Source organism: Cygnus olor, chromosome 8 (assembly GCF_009769625.2).
Source record: "Cygnus olor isolate bCygOlo1 chromosome 8, bCygOlo1.pri.v2, whole genome shotgun sequence".
NCBI lineage: Eukaryota > Metazoa > Chordata > Aves > Anseriformes > Anatidae > Cygnus > Cygnus olor.
Window position 1 is genome coordinate 29,637,409 of NC_049176.1, and position 27,475 is coordinate 29,664,883.

The following is a 27,475-nucleotide window of genomic DNA, read 5'->3' on the forward strand; positions in this document are numbered from 1 at the left end:
CGTGCGCTGCGCATGCCCAAAGCCGTGCTCACCTGTACTTTGGGATCATCAGTACGGCCCTTCGGCTTTTAAAACAACTCTTCGATGCATGTGCTCAGAAGTTTGATGGCTCCTAAATAGAATGGTTCAAATATTTCAAAGCACTTGAGATTCGTATAGTGTGAAGCAATTTAAAATTATTGTACTGCAATTAATTTTAAATAACTGAGCACTGCATATGTCTAGAAACCCATACAGATCCAAATGGAAGCTCTCTAAAAATTGAAATGATTCAATAAATTTAAATCACTCTGAAGAAATGGATGTAAGTACTGTAAATCATTTTGTGAGGGGGATAGGCAAATTTTGTAGAACTGAATCTGAGGGTAGAGACTCTAATTAGATTTTTTATTTTGGGGTTTATGATGATGAAATGTAGGTTAATTTATATTTCCTAGGGATATGAGGGCAGCTCTTGTTGATCCATATGGTTCCTTGTAGCTCTTACATAGGCTGCTTTTTTTTTTTTTTCATTTCCCAAGATTACAGAAACTTAGCAATCCAACTTTGCACATATTTTTTTTCCATTACAAATATCTTTCCCTCCAAATCTGTATAAAAAGACATGAGAAAAATATTGGTCCACAGCTAGAAATGCCAAGTGTATTTTTAAATGCAGCTAAAAAAGTACTGCAGAATTAAACGTTGTACAGCATGGAAGCTAAAATTTTGTGGAGCTGGGCTGCTCAATGAATATGAATTTCCATCAGCCTAAGCCACCGGCTCAGGTAGGGCCTGTATCTGCAGATACCAACGCAGATTACTGTCTGATGGTGGTCCGTGAGCCTACAGCGTGCTCCCGCTCCTTTCCCCACAGGCGTATTAGAAAGATGCTATCTGATGGAGGAAGGCTGGTGAAAATACTGACGCGAGACCTATCGAGAGCGGTGCCGTTGGCTGTAGATCAGCTCCAGGAGAACGGGTGTGTGGGATCCTCCACCCCGGCTCTCGCTGTAGGGCTTCAGTTCCTCCCGAGCACCAGAGCCAGGAAGTGGGGCCGCGCACGGCCCTCGCCAGGCCCTTCCATCCCACCGCTCCCCTGCCACCTGCGGAGGGTCGGGACGGCGCGGCCTCGCTCCTGGCACGCGCGCTTTCCCCGGGGACGTTCCCTCGCCAGGGCCTGGCCACCGGCCTCACGGGTTGGCCAAGGCCCGTGGTGGCCGGGGGGCCGCTCCGACGGCCCCTGTCACTGCCGGCAGGGAGGAACATTTTGCGTGGGGTTTGCTCCAGGGCTGGTGGGCTCCTCGGGGCCGAGGAAGCACGGAACGCGAGAGGGGCCCCTCTTCAGGGTCTTCCTTAAGGCCTTACCTTACTTTTAGACAGTTGTCATTATCTTTGTCTAAAGGTCATGGCTAAATTGAATAAAAGGAAAGCTGTGTGTTCCTGTCGATGCACAATGGCAGTATTGACTTTCCTAATCCAGTTTGCTGAGGGGTGAGAGAATTAAATTAGATATCTAAGCACAGAAATTGAGAGCCTTTGAAAACAAAGATAAGGAGACAGCCTGTATTTTCCTTTTCCTGGGAGCTCTGGGCTCAAGATTTTGCAGGTGTGTCATCTGATCCATGGCTTGCATCGATCAAAACTGTGCCAATGCATATTTAATTAGCAAGGGGACCCTGGATGCATTATGGCCATCATCCCTATATTGAATGGACTGTCAGACTTTCTGAATGCCTCCCCACCCCCCCGCTTCGTTGTTTGGGGAGCTTCTGCATTTTGTCTGAGCAGCTAAAAGTTTCTTTGTTTTTAGCTGGTGATGCATACAGCACCACTGAGGAGAATACAAACAAGTAAAGTCCTAAAGTGTTTATTTTGTCTAGGAAAAAGGGCTGAACCAATTTGAATCCTCTGGGTAACGGATTTTTGTATCTCTTGGAATTAAAAAAACACAGTCGCATGATGTTTACTTTAAGAATATTTTATTATAACAAATAAAATCTGTGCTGTGGGATTTCTTAAGGAAGCCTTTGATGACAATTTGAATTAAGTCAAAATTAACGTTTGCTACTGCAAAGGAATAAATAGAAAATGTTCCAGAAATGAATCAGTAAGCAGGAATCAAAGGCTGTAAACTGTTTTAAAAACAAACATTTAGAAGTGAATCAAATACTTGTTTGTAATATCAAGGAACAAATATGGGAATACACAGATTCCCCGCATTCTAGGCTATCACACGATAGCAGTAAATCATTTATGGGCTAGTGAGAACAAAGAAAGTTGATTTAAAATGAAACCATTCTGATACAGCTCTTGGGTCTCATACCCTTCTGGTTAAGTTGCGTGTTTTTCTTCTTGCCGATGACGAGGGAGGTAACCCGAAATTTTCGCGTCCTGAGAAGTTAGCCCTGGAGTTGGGGAGATCTTTGTTTGCATCCACCTTGTTACAAAGCCGCCCCGGCAGACAGTGTTGCCTGATAAACAGATGTAATACACAAAGTCTGCTCACAATAAAGAGCAACAGACTGTGGGCACATGTTTTGGTCTCATTCAAACTCATCAGCATAGTCTAGCTAGCTGTTTTGTTGCTAGTCTACTTACGGGGTAGCTTAGTAGCGTCTTACTGGTGAAGTAACAAGGAGTTTTTTTGCCACAAAAGTTTTGTGGCAAGGGCTCATGGGAAAATCATTTGCATACATCTTGTTACAAAGGCTGACTACTTCCTGGCTTAGACAAAGTGTTGCCTGATAAACAGACTTAACACACAAATGTCTGTCTGGAATAAACAACAGCAAGCTTTGATTTACATTTCCATTATCAAAGATAATCTCTTTCCCAGTGTACAGGAATTAAGAGTCCTTGCCTGATAAAAAACCAGGCTGGCATGGCGGGGATTTTACCACTGCAGAACCCGTCTTCGTCAGCTGAGGGGCTGTGGCGTACTGTATTGGGGGGTATAAAAGAAAACTGGAAATCTGGTATGGATATATGTACGTGTGACGGTGAGGTGGATGATAATGAAGCACTTTGAACTCCCTATAAAAGTTGACTTGAAAGCGATGGCTAGAGTTAAACAGAGACCCAGGCCTTCCTTAAATGAAATAGTAGTAGCCACCAAAATAGCCATAAATAATAATTGTAGCATATATAGAGCAATGCATATGTGTTTATGTTATAATGTGTAATGAAGGGAAAGTGAGTGTAAAAAGCCTCAGTCCTGTTGCTGGTTTCTGTTTGTAAATCCCTTAAGCTCACCACGTAAGGTTGTGTATAAAGGAGCATGATTTAGATTTTTTTAAACATATATAAATCTTTGGTAGAATCCATGCCCAAAATTATAGATGAAAAATTTATTGCATGAACACAACCCAGCCATATAAATATTTTATTACAAATAGGACTCTGAAACTTGAATAAAATATGTCAGTTTATTATACGGTATTTCCCCCCCTAAAACATGATATGAATGGAAAATTTAACTTGTGCACTTCCCCGGTGCGCCGAGGAGGTGCGGGGCTGGCAGAATCGGACAAGGAGCCCGCTCTCCTTGGCCGCAGAGCAGGCTCGGCATGGGCAGCGGCAGCGCCGGCCGGTTGTTTCGGCACGACGTGGCCATCGCCCGCGTGCCCTTCTGCTGGAGAGGGCTCGGCTTCGCTTGGGGCTGCCTCTTCCTGGGTCGGAATAATCCGTCACCCGGTGAGGCGCTTTGTCCAGCAGGCAACGAGGCTGGCCCCGGACTGCCACCCGAGGCTGGAGTCTGCAAAGCACGGCGTGTCGAGGAAGTGCGAGTGTCCAAGAAAACGTCCCGTTTTTCCCAAGTCGTGTAGCCAAGGAGTAGTTTAACGCTGGGAAGTGCCATGACGCTCGGCGCGGGTTTTTTTTTTGCAGAGGAGCGTAACAGCTCTTCACCGTCTGTGTCGTGGTCTACGAAAAAGAACAACATTGTCAGTCTGTTGACATTGGTCCTGTCCACGGGCCAGACTTTCCTGGGAATGTTTTATTCTCTCCAAACAATGGAGCGCTCCCTTCCAGAGCAGCGAGCCTTGCCTCCACGCAGCCGTCGTGCAGCCGGGCTGTAACCCACTCCTGCTGCAGCCGAAAATTAAAATTACATCCTGAAAAGTCCCGAGCTTTGGCTGGGGCTGAAGGTCCCTGCCTGCGTGTGGCTGGAGGCTGTGCAGACCTAGGGCTCGGGCACCACTGCCTCGATTGCACTGGGGAGCCAGAGAGGAACGGAAAATAGAGGTAGAGAGTGCTACTTCAGGAAAACTAGCCTGTTTTGTTGCTGTTTTCCTTTTTTTTTTTTTTTTTTCCTTTACCCCTTAATCGTAGTTGATTCTTGGAAGTAGAGAGTAGAATGTCTTTGACATTATTTTCATTTCATGGTTGCGGCTGGTGCCAGGTCTGCTCGAGCTTCTCCTGGCCGGTAACCTGGACTCAAGTGTCCGTACTCGTGCTAACTCCAGCAAGTTGAGGGTTAAAAATCCCAACCACTAACTTTTCTTTAACTAAAAAAGCCCCCAAATAAAACCCATTGTGCTATTCAAGGTTAAGCTTTCTTAAATATAAAACTAGATTCCTGGGTGATTTTTTATTTTTTTTTAAATCAGCAATCTTAATAGTGGTTCCTCACTATAATATTTCCAACTCCATCTGAAATCATTTAAATCCTCCCCTTAATAACATGCACTTTATTGTAATATACAGATTCTTTGGCTTCCTACCAGCCTTAGCTTAAGGCACCAATGAAACTCGTTGCCGCAGGGGGCCATGGATTCAAGAGGGGCTCGCATCTACTGTATATTTTGTTTTGTATGTTTTCCAATGGCTCTAATTATTGCAGGTGGTAGAATTTAACTGGCGGTGTTGTTGCTAAAGAAAATAGGCATAAAGTGTATACTGTTTTGCAGAGTGGCTATCAAATATATAGAAAAGAGAAAATCAAATGAATTGTTAAACTGCTCTATAGTAAGTGATTTTATTGATTTAATGCAAATGCTTATGAAAACGATCTTCCATTTATATCAATTATGTATGGGCAAAAATTAATTTATTCCTCCGGTCACCTGTTTGGCTAACTGACTCAGCAGGACACGCTTTCCCCCTCCTGTTGTATCCCAGCCCGCAAAAGAATAAACATTCAGAAAACTGGAATTTTAAAGTTTCCATGTGCAAAACAACAAAAAAGCCCCGACAGGAGTTACTGCCAACTGCTGAAAAAGCAGAGAGCGAGCTGGGGAGGGTGAGCAAGACTCGTCCTAGGCAAGACTGTAAAATACAACGGCTCTGATTTTGCCAATCCCTTAACCATGTGGCGGCACATTTATATGTACCGGATCATCTGCGGCATCTGAATAAAATCAGGGAAGCAAAATTCTGCATATAAACATTTTGGCTAAGTGCCTTAACTCAGTCTTCTTATCTGGGGTTTCCACAAGATGCCACCTTGCATAACAATGCCGAGCGTACGCTTGCCCAGTGCACATTTTCGGTAGCCTTCCGTGCTCTCTGCCGCAGTGCATATTGTTTTTAATTCTGCCTCCTCCTGCTTTTTATTGCCCCATGCCTCTCTGCGAAGAATACTGCTGAAAGCTTTTGTTGTCTTTTTTTTTTTAGAAATTAGTATTTAATTTCAGCAGAAGGGGTGGGCTGCAGGAAAACAGATTTTAGCAAAATGTATCACAGTAGCCAGGGTAATAAAAGAAGAAAGTTAAGATTCAGTGTGCAAACAAATGCCCTGTGGTCAGTAGAGGCTCCCTTTTGCGCCTAGCCCTGGTGTTGGAAAAGCAGCCCCGAGTGCAAACAAAAGTACTTTGTGTCTCAAAACCCAGGAGCAGTTCCCGACGTGCGCGCTGCTCACGGGCTGCCGAGCTTTGCTGGGCGAAGGTGCCAGGCAGGGGGCTGGAGAGCGTCAGCTCCAAGCCCGGCTCCGGCGTGTGCCACCGTGCCCTCGTCCCTCGTGCTGCTTCACCGGCTTCGGTACCGTTTTGGGAGGAAAACAGGCTTTGAGTCCCATATTTGTGCAGCAACTTTTTCAAATGCATCAGTTGTTGTGGGATTGTAACCCTACTTGGAGCATAAAGCCCAAACGCTGATTGAGCTGGGGCTTCTCGAAGGAAAACAAAATCCTGGAGAGTAAGCGAAAGCCTCGTGCATGCCCTGTAAAATGAAATACATCGGATGTGGGTTTTGAATGTTAACTCAATATTTTACATTTCTGATATGTTACCTTTGTGGCTACCTTTGTGCCATCGGAAACGTGAAACTTCCTGCCAAAATCTAGTGTCCAGAATATAACAGCAGTGTGCCTCTGACCCGGTAGCCTATCTGCTGTCACTGATTTCAGCTTCGTTAAAGATAGCCCCAAAAATGAATATTTAAAACAAAATTGCAGAAGTAAATTATTTCATTGGATTTCATTGTAGAAATTTTTAAAAAATTATAAAAGAGAGGAAACAGGCTCTGGACACATGGGGAAGCATACAAATTTTTAGCAGAACTTCATTTATTTTAAATAGAAATATCAGGATTTAAGCTTTTTTTGCTAAGTATTCCGAATATTCATATTTTGAAATTTATCAAAATCTGTTTTGCGAGCACATTTTTTTACATGTAGTTTTTAATTTATACAAGATTGTCCTCTAAGCTTCTGAATGATACCTAATGCATACAGTCAGCAGGTAAAAAAAAAAAATTTGAATATTTAAAATAGGCATTTTCTTTATAGTGCTCTGCGGTAATTAAAATCTTCATTTGCTTAAAAGCAAGGAACCTTTTTAAAGCAATAAATTAGCATTGCTTGACCCAAGGTCACTAGTAGTACTGCTTCTTCCAGCGCTATTAATACCTCAAAGAAAAAGAAGGGGTGGTGTTATCACTCTGTTGCAATAGAAGTAAGATTTTCAATTTAATCACAGTTAAGTGTCATGACCTTTTGATCTTGCATTGACTTCTCACTGAAATGTGGTCAAATTTCAGACAGCTAATTCTAAACTCTGCAAAGTCAAGGTGAAGTCAGAAAATAGGTTCGCCACGAATTGAGGTGTTTTTGATGCAGTAGCAAGTGGTTTCGTTTCCTAAGTTTTGTTTCACTGCAAAAAACTTTTTTTTATGGGCTCAATAAATTACAAAACAATTTCTGGAGGAAAAAAATGAACTTTTCTGTTTTTATGAATTGAAAAAGCAGTAATTTGAATTTGCTGGTTTTATATATTTTTTTTAAATTTATATATTTTTTTTCTCCCATAGGTAAAGACTCATTTTTTCCAGTTCTTAGTGTTAGAAATAATTAAGAAGGAAAACAGTATTTGACTAAAGCTTCTACTAAGAATAATTTTCAAAGTGAAGAGCAATCATCTTCACATAGAATTAATAATGTGTAAAAAAAAGCAAAACATTCATATTTACACACATCCTTTTATAGGTCATTTTATTATTTCAGGCAAATATATTGCGTTCGTTGGAGACTGTTAGCTGGGAGTTTGTAGGACCCATTATTTGTACAAGTTCTAAAGCAGTTCGTCGAGTGTCTGATCTCATTTATAGCACTGCAAATCAGGGTAATACCGTTCATTTCAGTGGTCTTGGAGCACCGTAACCACTGCGAAAGTATGGCAAAAATCATCTCTTCTATCAGTTTTGCAGATTTTGTTTCAGAACTGTGTAGACAACAATCTCCACGACTTTGTAGTGTTGCTTAGTTACCTTTATATGCAAGCTTCAAAATCTGTTTTGAGACTTTACTATGTGTTGGATTAAGGCTCTGGCTTGTATACAACATAGAGGCTGCATTATAAAAAACATGTAGGAGAGTAGTTTAAATATGCCTTCTCTAAAAAGAAGGATTCTCAAAGCTTAATTTATGCAAACACACACACCAAGCACTCTGTGTAGTGCCATAAACAAGATTCCCTTTTTTTTCTAGCAAAAAATCTTACCTAGGCACGGGACTTTTGCATTATCATGTCCTGGTGCAACATTCTTGTCCTTAGTTTGTACTCTCAGCCTTTTGAGGAAGTCTGGCGCCTCTGATCTATTTTCCACAGCAGACCCTGTAATTTTTGGCTGTATTTTATGTTTTTCAGATTCAAGTCAATCTGAAAGTCCCAGCCAGCCAAGTGAAGCTGATATTAAGGACCAGCCAGAAAATGGTAAGTTCTTACCTGCTGCTCCTGCTTTGGGATATTAAAACAGCCCATATTTATTAAGAATTTTTCCTATGTCTAATATAAAAGGACTATTCAGAATAATTGACATGGGTTAGGTGCAGATAGGTTGTATACTCTCCTCATAGTTCAAATGCTGCTTTTTCACTAATCTAAGTAGCATTTGTTTCTCCAGTCCTGGAGAGAGACATTTTTTCCTTTAAAAATCATTTTAATTAGGGAGATGCCATTAAAGAGCCTGCTGTATGCAACCCTTATCCTTATTCCTCCGTAGCAAAGGCTTTCAATCCCTGGGCCGTGAGTCATGACCCCCTAGGGGTGTGTACTTCATCGCTTTCATTTTTATCTATGTGCTTTTAACTTCATTTTGTTTATTGATGCTCTCACATGACACACTGAAGTACCTAACTTTCGGTACGTGGCCAGCCATCATTTTAGAGTGTAGGATCTCAGACAGTCCCGTGAAACAAAATGGTTGCTTTGAAATATGTTTCTGCAGACCCATTCTCTGCTGCAGAAACCTGCTAAGCAAATCTGAGCAGCAACACTCCAAACATTACAGTTTCAGGGCAGGAATGCACACCTATGAACATACCAGCTGCTCAGGCAGGTACCCACTGCAGGAATGATACAGGTGCCACCAGCGTCGTCTGTATTAGTTATGAGTGTGCTTTAAAGGCTGTAGATACTAGGGGTAAGCAGCGCCGGGAGGCTCGAGGATAGCTTGTCGCGCCGTTTTCTCTGTGTGTTTGCAGTAGTAGTGCTTCAGGTTGTAGGCACTCGATCTTATTTGGAGGTAGCAGTGGGACTGTGAATTTGGGGAACACTAATATTCTGTGAATGGGGACAGCTTTAAATTAGAAGCAATAGCTTCTACTGAATCGATGGCTTCCATTGTAAAACAGCATGAAAAAAATAATAATAGCAAATTTATGTAGGGAATGTATGTGAAAGGATAGGCACGTGTGTGAGGGAACAGCTTCTTGTTCTTTTTATGTTTAAATAAGATAGAACTCAACAGGTTCCGTTCACCCATAGGCAACTCAGGTTTTCTTTACTACTACTTATAGTTAGGACTTAGAAGTATCGTCTCCCAAAGTGAAACTGAGCTAAGCAACTATTATTCATAGTTTTTCTTGACATTTTATTTGTAAACAGATTTATTTATTTTTTTATAAGACTTATATGTAGAAGGGAAATCCAGTGTTCTGGAGTGTACTGCTTATACACAGAAAAGAAGAACTTTGCTGAATGATTTGAGTCTCTGAAACCTGTCACCATTTTGGGGACACTTAAATCCACCTATTGTAGAACTATTTTATCTGTAATAATAGAGATGTGACTGCCTTTTCACAGAGCAACTATCTGCTTTTGCCTCAAATCTTCACAGAGCATCCCTACAGCTGTGTGAGTGGTGAGTGTGTGTTTTGAGGACTTTATTAGTAACCGGCCAAGCTGCGAGCTGAAATGAGGTTGAAGGGCTGCGTTCAGATCGGGACTGCATTTGGATCGGGGCTTAAGTGGCAGATAGAATTCACAGAAGAAGAGGTTCAGGTACATGAACACTTAAAAACACGAGTGTATATTATAGGGCACAGGGCCCGCTGGGCTGGTAAGATTTTGGCTTTGGGGGATTCCTGTATTTTCCTCCCACTGAAATCTGAAAGGTTTCGTGTTTTGATGGGTTTCGTACTGCTCATCTCTAAGTATACCATCTTAAAACATTTTTGTTGTTTTTGAAAGACAGTGCCTAATTTCTCTTATCAATCCTGTTCACAGAAATTCTAATTTGTAGCCAAAGGATTGCGAGGTTAAGAGAAGAACTGACTAAACTGTGATTTTTGTTCTGCCAATTCTTGGATTTTTTTTGTGTGTGGAATATGTTGCCTATGTTTATTAAATCATATTTTAATTTAGAATGTATTAGGCACCAAGCATGTTATTATTTCATGTTTAGATAATATTCTTTCACAGCTATTAAACCACAGTTCTTCTTACCCTGCAGTTTCTCAGTCTTAAGGAAGCTCGTTACTCAACAACCACCACGAAAAGCAGCAATGTCAGTGTTTAATAATGTAAAATCTGCAAAAGCCTAGTGAAATGAAATATCTCTGATTTGGAGCCTGAGTCTTCCTTGTAAAACAAGCTTTTAGTGAATTCTTGGAACTTCGCTGGTGACCTGTTAAAGGTACTTTTTTTTAATAAACAGGAAAAAGATTTTTCTTTTTCTCATTTTTACTAAAGGGTATTTTTTTCCCACCACAGCAGAATCCTCCTAACTAATTACGCACCTTTTGCAGTGCCTGTGTGGGAGATTTTCTTTACAAATGCATCTAACACAGGCTGTTGGCCCTAAAGGGGCTGCTCCCCCTGGGCAGACGCTGAGCTCATTCTCAGCACACACAGCCCCCAGCTTGCAGTGTACCCAGCCTGTAGATCAACACAGATCTGCAGCTCTTATCTACTGAACGTGAGGATGAAAGCAAAACTGCAGGCTTTAGAAAATGAAAAACTGCACGCACAGAAACGGACACAATAAATCATATTAACTGCGTTGTTCTACACTTGCTGTAGACCCACTTCCACAGGGCCTGATCCAACTCCCTCTGGAGTCGATGGGAGTCTCATAATTGATTTTACCGAGAGTGGGAATGAGCCCACACAGGGAGGATTTTTTTTTTTTTAAATCAAAGAAAAATAGCATTATGAATAATCTTATTCCCACTGATGCTAACAGCAGAATGACCAGATTGAGGGCAGGTTTGGAATCATTCTGCATGTGTTTCTGTAAGGCACAAAGACGCATATCGATTAAGTACTACCTTTTACATGCATGCATTCCTTCATTTTAAAAAAATAAATCTTTAAAGGCCTTGTGAGGGTTATACAGCCTCTCTACTTGCCTGTTAATATCCTTTCTGTTCCACTCCATAAATTCTAGAGCTATTTATTATACACATATATTTTGCATACCTTGAGTAATGTAGGTTCAAAAGGGTCAACTATACAGCCCTGAAAAAGAAGGCCTCCTACTACAGATTTTAATTTATCATTTTAATTTGTATGTGTTATTTAGAAAAACCTGTATGTCTAACCTTCATTAAAGTGAAGTTCATGGGAAAAAAAGCTTTTATTTTTTAGAGCCACCCCTCTTTTCTAGCGGGCTTTACAGTTGCATTTTATGGAGCAGAATCATCTCGGAGAGAGAAGATGGTGACATCTTCTGCTCTCAGTGGTGGCTCTAACACAAACTTTAACCTGTACTTCGGCCTTCATTAAGCCAGAATCATTTTCAGGCACTTAACTGACCGCTACTGCAAGAATTTACAGAAATACTAAGAATTTTATTTTTTCAAAAGAGAGAGGGAGAGAGAATTCAGCATGATGGTCATGAAAGGCAAGCATGCAGGCAAGACGAGGCTTATTCCTGCATGCTTGGTCCACGGTCCAGACGTCTTGTCCTGGAACTGGGGAGAAAGCTAACCTGTAAGCAGTGTGCATGGTGCTGCTGTCCCCCAGTCCTTTACCACAGAAAAGAGCTTCTCAGGGAGAGGAAGAAAACCCAGAACGTGTCTGTTTGTTACGTGGGTGAGGAAATTTGCAGGAGGGATGTTGAAAGAAGCACGCAACTTCATTTGAAAGGCAGGAGCGTGTTCAGATGTCCTGATATTTTGCTCAAATGAGTGTTTTTTTTCTGACCAGCTGGGTGGAACACCCGCGTGGAAAATTCCCCACTTTTGTAGTTGCCTAATGGTATGTAAAAGCTTCATTTCAGTTGGCACCGCAAAGCGATTTTGCAATTCACCCAATCAAAAAAAAAAAAAAAAAAAGATTATTGATTTTAAGAGCTTGTTAAACGCACTGGTTCGGTGTTGATTTTTATAAACAAACTAGTTTTCAGCGAACTGAGGGTGACAAAATGGCTAGTCTGATGTAGTGAAGGGACTGCGTGCCTGGGGATCAGCAACAACTGAATTCCAGGCTCAGCACTGCCGTGGACTCTCTCTAGGGCTTTTATTCTTTCTTTCAGTCATGGAAACGGCTATCGGATAGGTTTTCTTTTTGTAAATGGGATTATTTTAAACTTTTGCAGGAAAACTTTTCAGTCTTTTTGTCTGCAAAGTGGGGATGGTTGTGATGCTAGCTTTCGGAGATTCACCGAGCATTGAAAGCCAAATCCTGCTCTACTTTGGCAGGAGTTTAACTCTGGAGAAAGGCAGAGCACAAACTGGTTAATAGCGGTGGTGCAGGGCCGTGATAGTGCTGCCAGACCTCCATCGGGCGAGGTGTGTGCTTGATGTGGTAGCACTGGAGGATCACTGACTGCAGCGTGAAGGTAGGGGCGAAGCGTGCTGCTTAAAGCCGGGGAACGCCGTGTCACTTCTGCAGACAACTGATGGCTCTCGAGCATGTGTTCCCGCGATTCGATCACTCGAGTCGGTAGCACACCACTTTAATTGTAGATTAGCGAGTTCTTTTTAAAGAAGTTGATAAATTCTCCCGTTTCAAGTGAGCGAGACAGCAGTCATTATTACAGCTGATTACAAACGTGTGCCAAATTCATTGCTCAAACAAATTATATGGAGGGAGAGGTATTTATCTGAAAAATAAAAATGTTTAATGCCCAAACCAAATGCTTTTTGCTTTTAATGTATTCTTGCTGCTTTGAGCTGCAAGTACCTTAACAGCACTGCAGGAAATGAAAGGCACATTGTTCTTTGTAACATTAAAAAAAAAAAAAGAAAAAAGAAAAACAATGATGTACCGTAACTCACAGAACTCGTTTTTCAGCCCCGCAGTAATTACACTGGACTTGTAAATATCATCCGTGAATTCTTCGCTTAAGTAGGGCCGGACTGGGGCATAAAACCTTACCAAAAAAAAAAAAAAGTTTTAAGTATATGCTTACTTTTTCATGCCTAAAAGCATAAAGGAAGGAATTCTGGTCCTCAAGCTCTGGGGGAAGGCAGGTTCCTCTCTTCCCCTGGCACGGCCAGTTGTGGCAGGCGAAACGCGGCTCGGGCTGCAGGGAAGGAGGGGGCTAGGTGGCTACGTGCAGCCTGGCAAAACGCAAAAGCAACTTGTGGAAGTACCTCTCTGCCTTAACTACCTCTCTGCAGAGTTCAGCCCCTTTCCGTGTGCTCTCTTTCAGGCCCCAGGCCTGGTGTTCTGGTTCTGTGCAGTGAGAGGGCTTCTGCCAGGGCACGTGGAGCCCGTCCGGCCCCTGGGCTGGGCACTCCATGCAAAACCGTGCAAAGTTGCTGTTCAAACCATCCTCTCAAGCTGCCACGGGCAGAAAACACAACTATTCTTTGTGGTTACCCCAACCACTCATCTGCATTATAAGTTAAATGGTAGCTGAGAGACCTCCAATTCCTTCTACAGCCACATTTGTAGCTAGGAGGAGCTTACTGCCTTCCGGGGCCATTCATTCCCTGTTCTCAGGCCATGCATCACCCCGATCCCCTCTAGCCCAGGTGGAGCACAGCTCTCCCTGTCTTCGAGTGCTGCAAAACTCGAGGTTTCTGTAGGTCATCGTGTCAGCCCCCAAATTTCCACCCGGGTAGGGCCGGGGCTTGAGCGGTTTGCTGAGCACAGGATGCTGAAGCTGGTCGTGTTAGAGGTGCCTTGTCTCAGGTGACTAGCATCCCTGAAGCACCTCATTTGCAGCAGGTAACTCAGCCTCGCAGAGAAAGTTTTCCACCAGCTAGAGCTGCAAACAGGGTAGTGCAGTAATGGCAGCCTTTATTAGCGCTCTTCTTCATGGGATCATTTGCATCCGAATCTTATAAATGCAGGAAGACTCTCCTCTCTTGTTTACAGAGCAACACTGGAGAGTTATCACAGCCTGAGGGACTAATCTAAAATTAACTTCGCTTCAGAAAAAAAAGCTTTAAAAAAAAAGCCCTTAGCATTTTCAATAAGGAATCTCATAGCTGGCGACGAAGTCAGAGCTTCTGGTGATGTCAGCTTGTTTGCACCTTTGTAACATGCCAGGGCCAAATTCTGAGCGGATTTGCACCCTTGGAGATCACGGTGCCTGCCGGGAACAGCGGTGGGGAACTTTGTCCAGGCTCGAAAGCCCTGGCCGAGCAGGGGAGCCTCGGTGGGATTGGTCTCTCCTGCCTTGCCGCGGGCTGGACGGGGTCAGCCGTTCGCTCCGACCACTCACGCCAGCTGACGAAGGTCTGGTTAGGTCCAACCTGTATTTCGTCACCACGGGGAGATACTGCGGGCGGGCAGGCGGTTCTGAGCACCGGCATTTCCCGAGGAAACAAAAGCAGATACGCCTGGTTATAAAACCACCTTACGTGTGATTTAGTCTTGCATTCTTTTCATCCTGTTTCTTTACAGATAGACTCCAACAAGAACTGGAAATACAGTGTTATAATAGCCTAGGACTGAAACTTCGCTGCATTCAGCTGTGTTTTCCAGCTAGTTTCACGACTTTCGGGGACAGGCATCTGAATAATTAGGAAAGAAAATACCGTTTTTTTCGCTGCATTGCCATATTTTCATTGAGATTCACGCTCAAAGTCAAACGATTTTGTGGCCCAGATTGTCAGGCGCTGCTTCACCATTTGCAGGATTCAGCGGGTGCTCGGCTGGGCTCAGGCTTGAGCCTGCTTATCAGTAGCTGGCACTCTCTTGAGGGGACCCTGTGATGGCAACAGCGAAGGGTGTTGACTGTCAATCGGGCGAGATAGGCGGTAGTCAGCCGGGGTCAGTGCTGAAGCCTCTGCTGGGGCCGAGCGGAGAGGCTCCTCGTCGGTGACCCGCGGGGTCTGAGGCTCGGGGATTGACAGAGGACTTCAGTTTTCACTGCTGCTAACCATTAACCTTCGCGAGCAAAGCATTCCCACAAAAAATTCATCCAAGGCGAGTATGACAGGAAATATTCAAAGCATGAAATGAATGCTTATAGCATGACAAAGCAGTGCTTGAAAGACATGAAACGTTCATTACGCTTGGAGTGGCTGAATGCTGCAAAGGAAAGGAGGAATAGAAATGTGGCGAGGGTATATGTTTTTATTTCAACATATGTGTGTACAGGAAAGAGGCAATGAACCTTTCCAGTGGATAAGGTGCATAAATACAGCTGCAATTATTCTAAGTCGTTTCAAAATATATTTATATTCTGTTGCTCTGTTCCATTCCTTTCCGCGTATATTTATCCACGAGATAACAGCAAGGGCCACGGAGAGGGCAGCGTGGAAGCGGGCTGGCCAGGAGCCCCTCCTGGGAAGCTCCGGTGCCTTTCCCCTCCCGGCTCTGCAGGGCCGAGGCGATTTGTGCCAGCGGCAGCACCGGGCTGCTCCGCGCCCCCGGCACCCCGCGCTACGGCTACGCGCGGTCCCACCGCCGAGCGCTGCCCCGGGGCTGGCTTCAGCCAGTCCTCCTGGGGCGGCCGGAGCTGCGAGCAAGCTCCGGTTTTCAGTACAGCCGGCTTTTTCATCCGTCTTCTGGAGAGACTTGCTGTTTAATTAGCAGCTGAGAGTGGCGTTGGGTCGGAGTAATTGCTACCGCCTGAGCGGACCGCAGGCTGAAGGGTGCTTTTGAATTCCACGCTTGCCCACCAAGAAGCCGGGCACTTAGGGGAAGAAGTTTATTTGTGGTGTGGGCCTCGCTTTAATTTTCTGTCCGGTAGAGAGGGGAGTTTATTAGTGGGAAGAGACAGAGCGTGCGATGCCAAGGCCTAACTAGCAAAACAAAACCCCAAACCTATCTATTTGTCTTTCAATGTAAGAATTTCCTAATGCCTGTAATGTAAGACAAAGGGAAAATTTTACTTGCAGGAAAATTGCCTTCCACAATAACCAAGAAAAAAAACATAAAACGCCCACACCAGAGCAGCATGATCCAAAATGTGAACTTTTTACGCCTCCCCAACCTTCTAGGTTAGGCTTCCAACCAAGTGATCTTTTATTATCAACATGATATACCCTTGACATAATTTGGCGCAGTAAAGCTTCTTCGGCTGAACTCGTGATTTCATTTACTAGATCTGATGAAAGTTCTGTGAACCACGGTAAAATGTGATAATTAGTAGTTTAATTCTTTTAGGGTGTGCGTATTAATTGAAAAGGCTTGAACTATAAATACAGGGCCTGTGGATAAAAGCACACTCTGAAATCAGTCGCTTATCCGAAGTATTCATTACTTGACATCTATTTAGGTAGCGTCTCTTTGCAGCAGTGCCAGTCGGCTGCTGGAGCGAGCGGGAGCCCTGCACGCAGGGATCACAGCCCCAAATCCACCGCTTGCGGCTGCTCTCCCGACATCGGAAGGGCTCCCTGGCCAAAATTTTACCCTCTGTGGTCAAACCACTGGATGTTAAAAGCGTGTGCTGTTCGCGAGTTAGCGCGGGGCTGGCTCTTTCTCCTTGAAATTTGCAGAAGGGGCCGAGCGTGGCGTCGGGCGGCCAGCTCTCTGTGTCCTCGCCCAAGAGTGGGTGTCTTGCTGGGGCTCGGTGAGGGTCCCAGCTGGCCTGGCACTTGGCGACAAACTGTGCCTTCCTCCCTTCCTACACACTTACCTTAATCATAGCTGGGACCATCAGCACCTCCCGGAGGCCCCTGGTGCTGCAGGCACAGCTGAGTTCATGCAGCCGTGAATGTCAGCGTGGCACGGGGCCGCCAAGAGCTGCGATAAGTGATCGCGCTTTCTCGCTCCGGTGTTCTTTGTTCTGACTTCCTGACCGAAGCAGGAGGTATTCTATTGACTCTAGGCCTTTCCAAATACATATATTCGCTATGAAAATGCACGTCATTATTTCACACCTTCCTCTGGTTTCTGCGTGTGGTGCAATGCCTGGATGAATCATACCTGTTTTTAAGGTAGTGTGATTTTCCCTCATAAGGATCCCGACATTTGTGCTCATATATGGTTTGTGCACTCACAAAAAAATCTGTATGCATGCACTACAGATTCACGGGTTATTCAGGTGGTTTCCAAGTAGCCTTAATTTTATTAATCTTAAATTGTCTACGCAAGCAAAGACGTCCAGGTGAAGAGCAACACACAGCTACAAAAGTGAAGCTGTAAGTTGTGTTGCTGCAAGCTGGATCGTTGTTTTTGTCATGGGGGGGGGGGGGGGGGGGGCACTTCTGTGCGACCAGGCTCCCAGGAAGGGCCTAGCCTCTTCTGTAGCTAATCAGATACCACTCTTTAATTGCAGATGCTACTTTTTAATTGCAGTATTTGCTAGATAGGAAGTGGAGAAAAAGTTTAGGGTGACTCTGACAGAGCTGCGAGAATAAAATCCCCTCCGAAGCCTGGCTGTAGTGCGACTGAAATGGAAAAATACCAGCTCCGTTTCTTGGAAAGTGAGAAGGAGACTTTTATTTGCAATGGTTCACAAATATTTTCCCAGGAGCAACGTAGCGAGTATGGCAAAAGGGGGGGCAGGAGGAAGGTGAGGTGAGCGAGCCACACTTGTAACCATACTCCTTTAATTCTGCTATTGTGATCTGCACACAAAGGGCACTGCAAGTTGTTTACAGCACTTCGTGTTATTCATTTCTGCTCTGTTTTTTTCCCGTCAGTGCCGTATCTTCAGTTATACAACTTTTTTTTTCTGAGTTGTGATAGTGTCCGGATAGGTTTTGGTGAAGGGGTGGTAGAAAGGTGCCAGCTGATTAAACGTGCTGCTTACTATGTGCATTTCATGTCTGCTCTTACATTTTTTTCGTTAACCACTGTTGCAACTGAAGAAAATGCTGAAGTTTGACAGTTGGGAGTTACTGCCGAGTATGTGCTGTAAACTATATCATCCCTCTGCCTTCTCCCCTTCCCCCCCTCCTGCTGAAACCAAATGATTTATAAAATGCCTTCACATTCTTGAGTGAGTTCACACTATCACCTCCAGGCACTGCACTGAGGAGTCTTAGGAGTGGATGGGAAGCACAGATCTGATAGCTGGTATTTTTCTCTGAAAGGGAAAAAAAAAAAAAAAAGCTGATTAAATTTAAAGGAGAAAAGTTTCCTGCTGTGCCCTGGAGTAAATCTGTAGTCAGCAAAGCACTTTTTAGTAAACAAGAGATGTACATGGTTATAGTGTTTTTTTATTATTGCACACTGCCATTGTTTTCCATTTTCATAATATTCAATTAATGTAATCATTTTAGAGTGTCTCTCATCATTACCTCCCATCCTCCCTCACTCGTACTTGAAGCAAGGGGATCTTCTGCAAGACACGCGCTGGGATGAGGAGCCGGCACCTCGCTCCTGGTGCTGGCAAAAGGAGGCAATAGAAAAAGACAGGGCAGCTAGAGAGGATCCAATTTTTTTTTCTTGGCCTTTGGTCTCTGGACTTTGCAGAGCAGGAGGTCGGCACCCTGCTGGGTCACCCCTGGGCCCTCCTCTCCTCACGCTGCCCCTGGCCCCAGCCCGCTGCAGCGCTGGGTGACAAAGGGTGCTGGTGGCACAGCGTCTTGCTGGGTGACCTGGGATATGGGGAGACGGGGATACGGGGATATGGGGGTATGGGCTGGCAGTTTGCTGCCAGCCATAACCAGGCACAGGGGTGGCGACACCATCCTTCAGGCTGCAGAGGGCCAAGCCCTTTGCTGGCATTTCTTCTAAGATCAAAGGGGAGGAAAGCTTCTTACGTAGCTTTAATACTCTTTCACAGAGAGTCACGTCCTCTGCCCCTGTTAGTTTTCTACTTCTGTTCCTTACTCTTAAAACTGTAACAGAAGGCTCTTGGACAGCTGCATCCCCATCTGAAAGCCTGCTGGAGTTTGGGGGTGTCCCCACCTGACCAGCTTTGCAGCGCAGACCGCCTGCAATTTTCCCACATGTTATACCTCAAAGCCCTCAAAAAGCAGGGGATTTGCTCTTCGGAAATTTCCAATAGCAGAATGCAGAGAGCTAGTCCTGTCCCCGCGCCGTACAGAGGGGAGCCAATTTTCCTGTACGGCAGAGCATGCCGTACTTCAAGCCGCAGGAGGAAGGCGAGAGGGAAGAAGCCAGAGAGGACGGGCAGCGTGACGGACTGGGGTGGCTGGTGTTTTGAGGCAGGAAGGGAACCCCACAGATCTTGGTGAGGGAAGACTTACAGCAGCAGGCATGGTAGTGGTCCACAGCTCAGTTTAAAACAATTCCAAAACTGGGAATTAAAGGGGCTGGAAAGGATATGAACCTGAGCAAACAGCTGCGGAATGAGGCAGCCCAGTATTAGTGGATGCAGCTCTGTGTCTGTCAGGGCCATGAATGATGCATTTGCAGCAGGACGGGGAGCCGTCCACTGTTAGAAGGAGACAGAAGTAAAGATCATCCCGTGTACAATATAAATGTAAGTTGTTATTACTACTATTGCTATGTCAGCCGTAAACTGTTCCCACGAGAACAGAGATGCAACATCATTGAGAAAGAATGTCTTACTGTGAAATGGGCAGCAGAAACACTGTGGCATTATCTGCTGGGTAATGAATTTACCTTGGTGACAGATCATTATTCCCTCCTGCAAATGAACCAGATGAAGGACAGGAACACAAGGATAACTCAGCAATACTTGTATTTCACAGCCTTCTGAAATAAAAACAGAAACAAAAAACAAACGAACAAAAAACATCAACAAAACAAACAAACAAAAAATAACAGATTTAAATGTAAGGATACAGAAGCATGGCATGCCAAGAGACCCGTGGCAGGAGGTTGGAAATAGATGATCTTTAAGGTCCCTTCCAACCAAAGCCATTCTATGCTTCTCTGATTGCTTGTGGCAAGATATGAGGGGAAAGCAATTTTTTTAGGCCTATGCTGACATTATATATGAACTTCAAAGGCTTGGATTTCACCCCTCCTAATGTTAAGCATTAAAATGAGGCAGCAGCTATGAACCTAAAATCATAACTCTCCCTCTATAATCAGTGGAGATACCAGGTCTTCTGGGAATTCATCTCTTTCTGTGTTGAACCTCTGGGAGGTTTAGAACAGAGATGTTTCAGGTTAATGCTGTAATTTCTCTGGACTTGAGATTCTGCTGCTAGGGGAAGTCATCCTCCCCTCTCCCACTCATCCTGATAAGCCGGGAGGAGACAAAGAAAGACTTAGGCTGCAAGAGCAAAGGAGGGTCTAACAGGGCATGTTGAATGGTTTCTGCAGGGTAGAAGAGTGGACAGTGTAAATACCACCCACTTTATTTTCTTCCCATTCTGTTTTTCCCTTCACATCTACAAAATGGGAGTTACTTAGATAAATTATCTTTTTAGAGCAGTGTTTATGTGCTCTGTGGAAGAATGTGTCTAGGGATGGGCATACTGGCAGGAAGAACTTCCTCCTCAACTCTTCCAGTGAAGTTTTGTGCTAAACGGCCCAAATGCAACCATTATTCAAAAGTAAAAATGTTCTGTTCCATTTCTTGTTTTCATTCTTTCGTGTGTCTGGGGACTAAACTGCTGTGAAAAAGAGCCCATTCTCACAGGATGTCTTGCCTAATTTTGCAGACGAGAGAGGTTCAGCTTTTCCAATTACGATGAGATAAGAATCTGAAATGTTGGGATCACATCCATCCTGAATTGAACTCTGAGTCTTCCAAAATCCATCCATCATTATTTTTTCCTTTATTTCTGTATTTCAGTAATGCAGGCAAAGAAAGAACGGAGAAGAAATGGATGTTTATGCATTACAAACCATAATTGATGGGTTTCTTTTTACCTGAGTTGCTTTAGTTTAATGTAAAGGTCCCTGTGAGTGGAATTCCTTTTCCATTTTCGTTCTTTCTGCCTGCTTGACTGCCACTCATCAGCAAAAGATCTGTCTTTCACGTAAAGTCAGTCGTGGTACAAAGTTTACACGTGGAGTACTGTTAAAACACACCTGATGGCTGTCACAGGGAGGATGATCCAGGCTGGTTCGCATGGTCCAGATCTGAAGTTCTAGCCCCTGTGCTGTCTTCAGATTGTCCAAAATACATCCTGATGGGACATTGGACATAGAGGCTCCACCCCACTGCCATGTTTCTGCATTCCTGAACATCACACCACACCACACCACACGAGACTGCTGAGCTAGAGTAAGAGGGTCTAGAGAGACAAGCCTTCTACTGCAGAAAGAGGACAGTGTAGGCTCAGCTGAGCAACGTGACCTCTAGCAGCAGATTCATCTCAGTTTCTCACCTTGATACCTACCAGGATTGTGTCAGAGTTGCTGGAGGCAGCCTCCTGGGGCAAGATGTCCCATCATTGTCACATCAGCTCCTTAAGGCATCTCCCCTGGAACCTCTGTATCTGCCACACATGGGATGAGCACATGAAATCAGATACGGACTGAGAAGGTCCTTTTCCACCCCTTCTGTTTACTGTCTTAGTCTTGAATCTCTCGAAATACACAGTTAGTGAACTCAGGGGCCCTTTTTGGGCTACAGCCTAAGCATTTTACACAGAGAGACAGAGAAAATAGATTTGGTCCATGTTCTGGCCTGACCTTGGCCTGAACCTGAGAAAGTGAATGCCCCTATCACACCAACATGTGTCTGTAGAAGTACAGTAAACACAGATGGGGGTCACTGGCCCTCTCTGTCGTATAGTCCCAGGCCAGGAGTCTAGAGTTTTGGGCTGTCCGCCCAAGTACTTGTTAATAAATGTCCATTCTTAGCCTATAAAGGAATGTAGACAGGGCATCCTGCCCTACAAAACACAAACTTAGAATAAAATAGAAAGAGTCTCAGTCATCATGCAGAGACTCCTCATCCACCAGTCTCTTCCCACTGGACTTCAGCAGCTAGTCTGGGACTTGGCTAGGAGTTATCCACTGCTGCCCTGGGCGTTCTCCCCCGCTGTCTGAAAGTGTAGTTGCCTGCCTAAAACCAAGTCCAGGGCTTCATTTTGCAGCCTTGTCTTGGTATCTGAGGTGAGACTGCCCAGGCGCGAGGGGAGAAGTTCGTGAGGTTCCCCCCACCTTCAGCAGGGATCTCTCAGGGCAGCCCTGACAGAAATTCACCTTCCCAGTGATGTGCAGAGTCAAGAACACAAAGACTGTACAGGGACTAGGCAACATCTTAGGCTTCCTCGAGTGCCTAGGACTTGACGGTATTTGAGAAGAAGACAGTCAGCCTGCCTCGGACTAAAAGATATCGCAGATAGGAGATCGTTGTTCTGTGTAAGGAACAGAGGAGTAACAGCCTTCTGCAGAGAAAGCCCTGAGCGATAAAAGGGAAAGAACAATAAGTAAATGGAGCAATACGATTTGCATAGGTTTTATTGTGAAGGAAAGTTTGCTCACTGGTGTTGTCAGCAGATAAGGTGCAAGAAGCAGTTCTGAGGGAGAGGAAAGCCCATGCGGAAAGGTGGAGCTGGCTGATCCTGGGACTTAGCTTCCATGCCCCGAGTCCTGATTTTCGAGTGCATTTACGCTATCTAATCTTCAGCAGATATTTCTACAGCTTCCATTATCGTGGTGTCCAGCCGCAGTCTATTCAAAGAGTGTTGGTGTGAAGAGAGAGGGGTGCCAGGAAGGCAGAACGAGAGGAAACAGCTGATGGAGTCACCGGGGTTTGTGCCTGCATCGCCCAGCAGACAGGCAGGAAGGCTGCCGCCCTCGCCTGACCCGGCCCCGCCGGCTCATCCTGGACGCTGGGCTTTTTCTAGAGAATTCTGTCACATACTGTGAATATGTGGATTATTCCTTTAACTAGAAACTGGCATGTAAATCTAAAAAAAAAATCACAGGGGTTCGGACTTTGTCGGCGCAGCTCCAAGCCGTGTAAGTCTGCGGAGTGGCCTTGGAGGATACAGTTAGCTTCCCCCAGCCGAGGGAGGGGTTTTATGGCTCCTAAAATAATTACAGCATCACTGAGTCGAGTTGTATAATTTCTTGGCAATATACTAATTAAAACTAGGTATTTACACACACTGCTTATTTAAACTTAAGACTTATTTAAAAGAACCTGCATACTTACACTAACTATATTTCATGGCGTTACTGAGGACCACATTTTTCATGCAGATTGAATTCTCAACGTTGTTATTAACATAAATGAGCCCACGGTTTTATGCTCAGGACTGAATACTTCCAGTGCATCTGAATCATCCTGGTATTTCATTTCACCATCTAATATTGTTTTTAAAATTCTACATTTTTTTCCTCACCGTATTATGGCAATTAGAAATGGCTCTGTGTTTACTAGGAACAGAGAGTCCAGCCGAGCTGAGTGTTTATGTGATGAATAGTGCTAAAAGAAAAGTCAGATGCATGTCGGCACTTATCAAAGCTGTTCTGCTGCTCAGAATGACTGTTCGTGATACTTGTTTCATGATAAACTTCCTCAGAACATGATGTTACTGGAAAAAAAAAAATCCACTCTGAGAAATACGCAGGTGACACAGTTGAGTCAGCAGCTTGCAACAGTGACACAGGCTTACGTTTATAAAAATCCCCACTGAACTTTTGTCTTCTGCATGAGTATATCGCTGCCTTAAAAACTGTTGCCGCAAAAGTGTCCCGTTTCTTGTGTTCACTTGGTAGCTGCTTAACAAAAATCTTCCCACCGCCCTGATGAAGAGATAGATTCCTGGGCTTAAAAGTCTTGATAGTCACAAAACTTTCCTCTCGCACATGTAAATCACCATATAAGTGTTAGTATGTTCAGTGACCACTGATACCGCTGGGGGAAATGATAAACATGGAAAAATAGCAGGCCACTATGGAAACCAGAAAATCCTACCTCCCGGACGAGAGGGTTTAATTATTGAAGTTGCAAGCATTTCCCCATGCCCAAGCATCTCAGCATTCATAGGTGGAAAGTACCTCATGCTGTGTTTGAAATATCAACTGGATTTAAAAGAAGGCTTTGTGCTTTGCTGTGGACCTTTCTTAGCCTCCTGCAGATGGTCCCTATTGCTGAAAAGAGACATGACTTGTGAGACACGTAGACCTCCATGCTGTTTGTCGTGCTGCTCTAATCCTGCTTTCCACCCATAAAGGGCTTCACTCCTTAAGCCCTTACCCTCTTTCTCCTAAATATTAAAATTATTTTCCTGAGTGTCATACCGTATTAAAGCAGAATGAAAATGGGTTTAACAATTGCTGGCATGGGGCTTCTGTACAGCATGTGTGTCACAAATCATGTCACTTTTCAGCAATAGGGCTGCTGCCAGCGGGAGGCTCAGAAATGCTCATGTTAATCAAAAATTTTAATTTCAAATCAAATTGACAGTTTACACATGGTGAGAAATGCTTCTCACCATGTGATATTTCAGTATGCTACACTGGGCAAAATGGGTGCACTTTCCTGTTAAGAATTTTGACTGCAGTATCTGCAAATTTATGGGTTTCAGTGTATTGGGTATGGTGAGTGGTTGATCTAAGGGAGCCCCTTGGAGAATAGGAGACAGAAGGGTTTTCATGCAACCTGGCACTGGTGAGCCGCTGTTGGCACATGCTGCTGGAGAAATGACAGGTATTCAATAAACATCAGTATGGTTAAGAGGAAGATTTAAAGGAGGGAGGGGCTGCAGTGCTATAAACAGGATTTGAAACAAATGTGCTTATTTCAGTCCGTGATTAGTCTGAATACCTAAGTATTCCACACCAGTTTCTAAATATCTTTACATTTATTTTCACACTGATGTTCTACACACAACATCAACAATAATATTTATGGCATTAACACTCTGGGCTAAATTCTAGTTTGAACTGGTGTAAAACCAAGTAGGCTCTGCATGTCGAGGCACACTCCATCGGCGTGAAGACCAGAGCATGGGCTGTGCTGATGGCATGCATGCATTCGCAGTGTCATCTCCTACAAGCCCTTCATTCTGCAAGCAGCTATCTTGAAAGTCCATGGATAAGATCTGGAGGCAAAATTTCAGTTGATCCATGAGTAGGAGTGAGAGGAGTAAGGACAGTTGACAGAGCGTGCGCAGTCTGCCTCAGACAAACTATCCATAGAAACCAACATTTTCAGACTGTACCAGAAATATGATGCTGACATCAAAATATGACCAGCCGAGGAGAAACTATCATTGCATTATTCTCTGTCGGAGGATTTTCAGGTCTCTGGGGGGTCCTGAGGTTAATGGGATGCCTATCTATCTCATGACATTGGACCTTTTGTTTAAAAAGGGCCTTACAGGAGAAGAGGAACTGGGATGGCAATAACCACCTCCTTGCACCTCCAGTGCCCGCATTACGGCTCACCTGCCAGGGCAGCACGTGCCATCAGCGTCCTTGGGAAGCTCGGGAGCACCGGGTGCTGTCCATGTGCTCCTTTGGACATGGAGTCGTGCTTCAAGCTGCGAAGCCGAACTGGCAATATTGCCGCAGACCTTGGAGATCACTGCTGTCATTGCTCTTGTTACCAGGGTTGATATGAAAATATGAAGATAAATAACTCCTTCATATTCTTATTTTCAGGGAGGCAGGCTTTTCCTTTTATTACTCTTTTTATTGTTGGATGCCATAAATATTCCATAATGATTATCCCAGTATAGATTTCATCTTTCTTACTCTGAAAGGCTTTTGAGGAGCACATTATTTATAAGCTGCCAAATGAGTATGACCATTTATAATGATTTTTCTTCTTTTCTTTAGTATTTGCTTTTTGGATTGAAGACCTGAAACAGAAATATGCTAATTTAAGACATCTGTTGTTTTTCAAACTATAGGCCCCTATCAGTATTAATGCAGTTAATTTATTTATCTTATTGTGTATATGGTAGAGAGGAAGATTCTTCGTTTTTATCGTTATATCAAAAAATTGCATTTAACTGGTTTCTCACCCACATCAGTATTGAAAAATACCCTACAATGCTAGGAGTCATCAGAAATGAAAAACCACACCAGATATTGTAGATCTTGGAATGGTTTCCATTGCACAAGGTCCTTAAACATGAACTTAAAGGGCTTTCAGTGTTTCAAGAAGACCTTTGTCTTCAAGGGAAAGGAGCTATCCATGTGTCCTCTGCTTGGACAAAACCTGACATGATTGATTCCGATCTGTGATCGGTTCATTAAGAGTAATAAGTTGCCATTAATTCCACTGTCTCTGCACTTAGATATAAAATGAGCTGTGTCTCCTAAGAGCTGAAGCTGCTGTGGATCCGTGCAGGTTGTGTTGGTGACACAGCCAGTCTGGTACCACATTTCCTCTGGTCTGCGCTTATTAACTCGCAACCCAGACTCTGGAGCTCCATATGACACATATTGAAATAATAACGAGGCGTTGCTTTTATTAGGGACTCTAAATTGCTGTGAGTGAAAGGCTACGCGCAGGGAGATGTTACCTGCTTATTTCTGTTCTGATTCACCTGTGGATAATGCTCGTCATCGTGGGCAGGTGGACTCCCCAGTGAAGGCATCTCCCAGCACCCCCAGGTCTTGGTCCCAGGTGGCCCCGGAGAGAATACGAGCTGTAGGAACAGGACTGAGCTGGAGCACAAGCACCAGAGGTGCGTCCACAAAAGCTAGAAGGGGCTCACAGTTTTACTGTCTGCTACCTACAGACCTTTTAGCTTTAAAAAGGCAAATAATTTAGCAGTGGTTTTGCATATTGTGAAGGGTTAACAAAACTTTCATTATCACACTCTATTAAGCCAGGACCAGGAAACAATTTCTAATCAACACTCTGATCTGGGCAGGGATTGTGCAGTCTTTTGTAGGAGGCCTCAGATCTGTGTTCTCTATTCTCACATGCTCACTTCCAGCTGTTGTCATTGAAATCCCACATAATCTCCCCGGGTCAAAGGGCAGTCATCCATGACTGCCGCTGTTAGGAGGTTATGCTGATTTCTGTTGTCAAATATTGGCCCTTTTCTCTTTCAATCACTCCCATTCTACTTTTTTTAACAAGAAAGATCCAGCCTAGAATTGTATTACATGACTTTAAAGTCTTAAAAGTGTTCCTCTATTGTACTGACACAACATGCCCTGGACGGTCTAATCCATTGCTGTGGGCCACAAAGAAAGTTTGGGTGCTTCTTAAAACCTCTGCCAAAGCCAGGTAGGCGAGCTTGAAAGAATAGCAGCGTATGTGACATGTGGCACGGCATTTATTTCATAAGAAAACGTGTGATTTGTCTAAGGTGAGCTATTGCTGTGGCATTAAAATTAAATTGGAAATAACAAGCCAAAATACAAGTGGGAGCATTTGTCAGGGAAAAAAAAAAAAAAAGAGAGAGGTTTCTATATCACTATTGATGTATAATATCTTGTTTAACTCTTCTGTAAAAAGCCCATGAAATAAAAATGTGGTATAATTTACCATTCAAGGTTTATCGTGTACGAATTCGAGGAATGCATTTTGTACAAAGCAATTAAACTGAAGCCATTGTGCCGGCTCTGGAGATCTATATTTGGGGTCTGTTAGTAAATGCAGATTTCATTACAGT

General features: G+C 44.0%; 1 protein-coding gene across 14 annotated transcripts in view; it reads left to right on the top strand.

The window, feature by feature from the left end:
* NFIA (nuclear factor I A) overlaps positions 1–27,475 on the top strand; it is a 250,956-nt gene that overhangs the window by 126,941 nt on the left and 96,540 nt on the right. For 12 of the 14 annotated variants that reach the window (XM_040566127.1, XM_040566129.1, XM_040566128.1 and 9 more), the window contains exon 3: positions 8,064–8,129. The exons of the other annotated variants lie outside the window; for them this stretch is intronic. In XM_040566127.1, the coding sequence (XP_040422061.1) occupies positions 8,064–8,129 (66 nt within the window). The remainder of the gene's footprint in view (positions 1–8,063; positions 8,130–27,475) is intronic. 14 annotated transcript variants of the gene reach the window in all.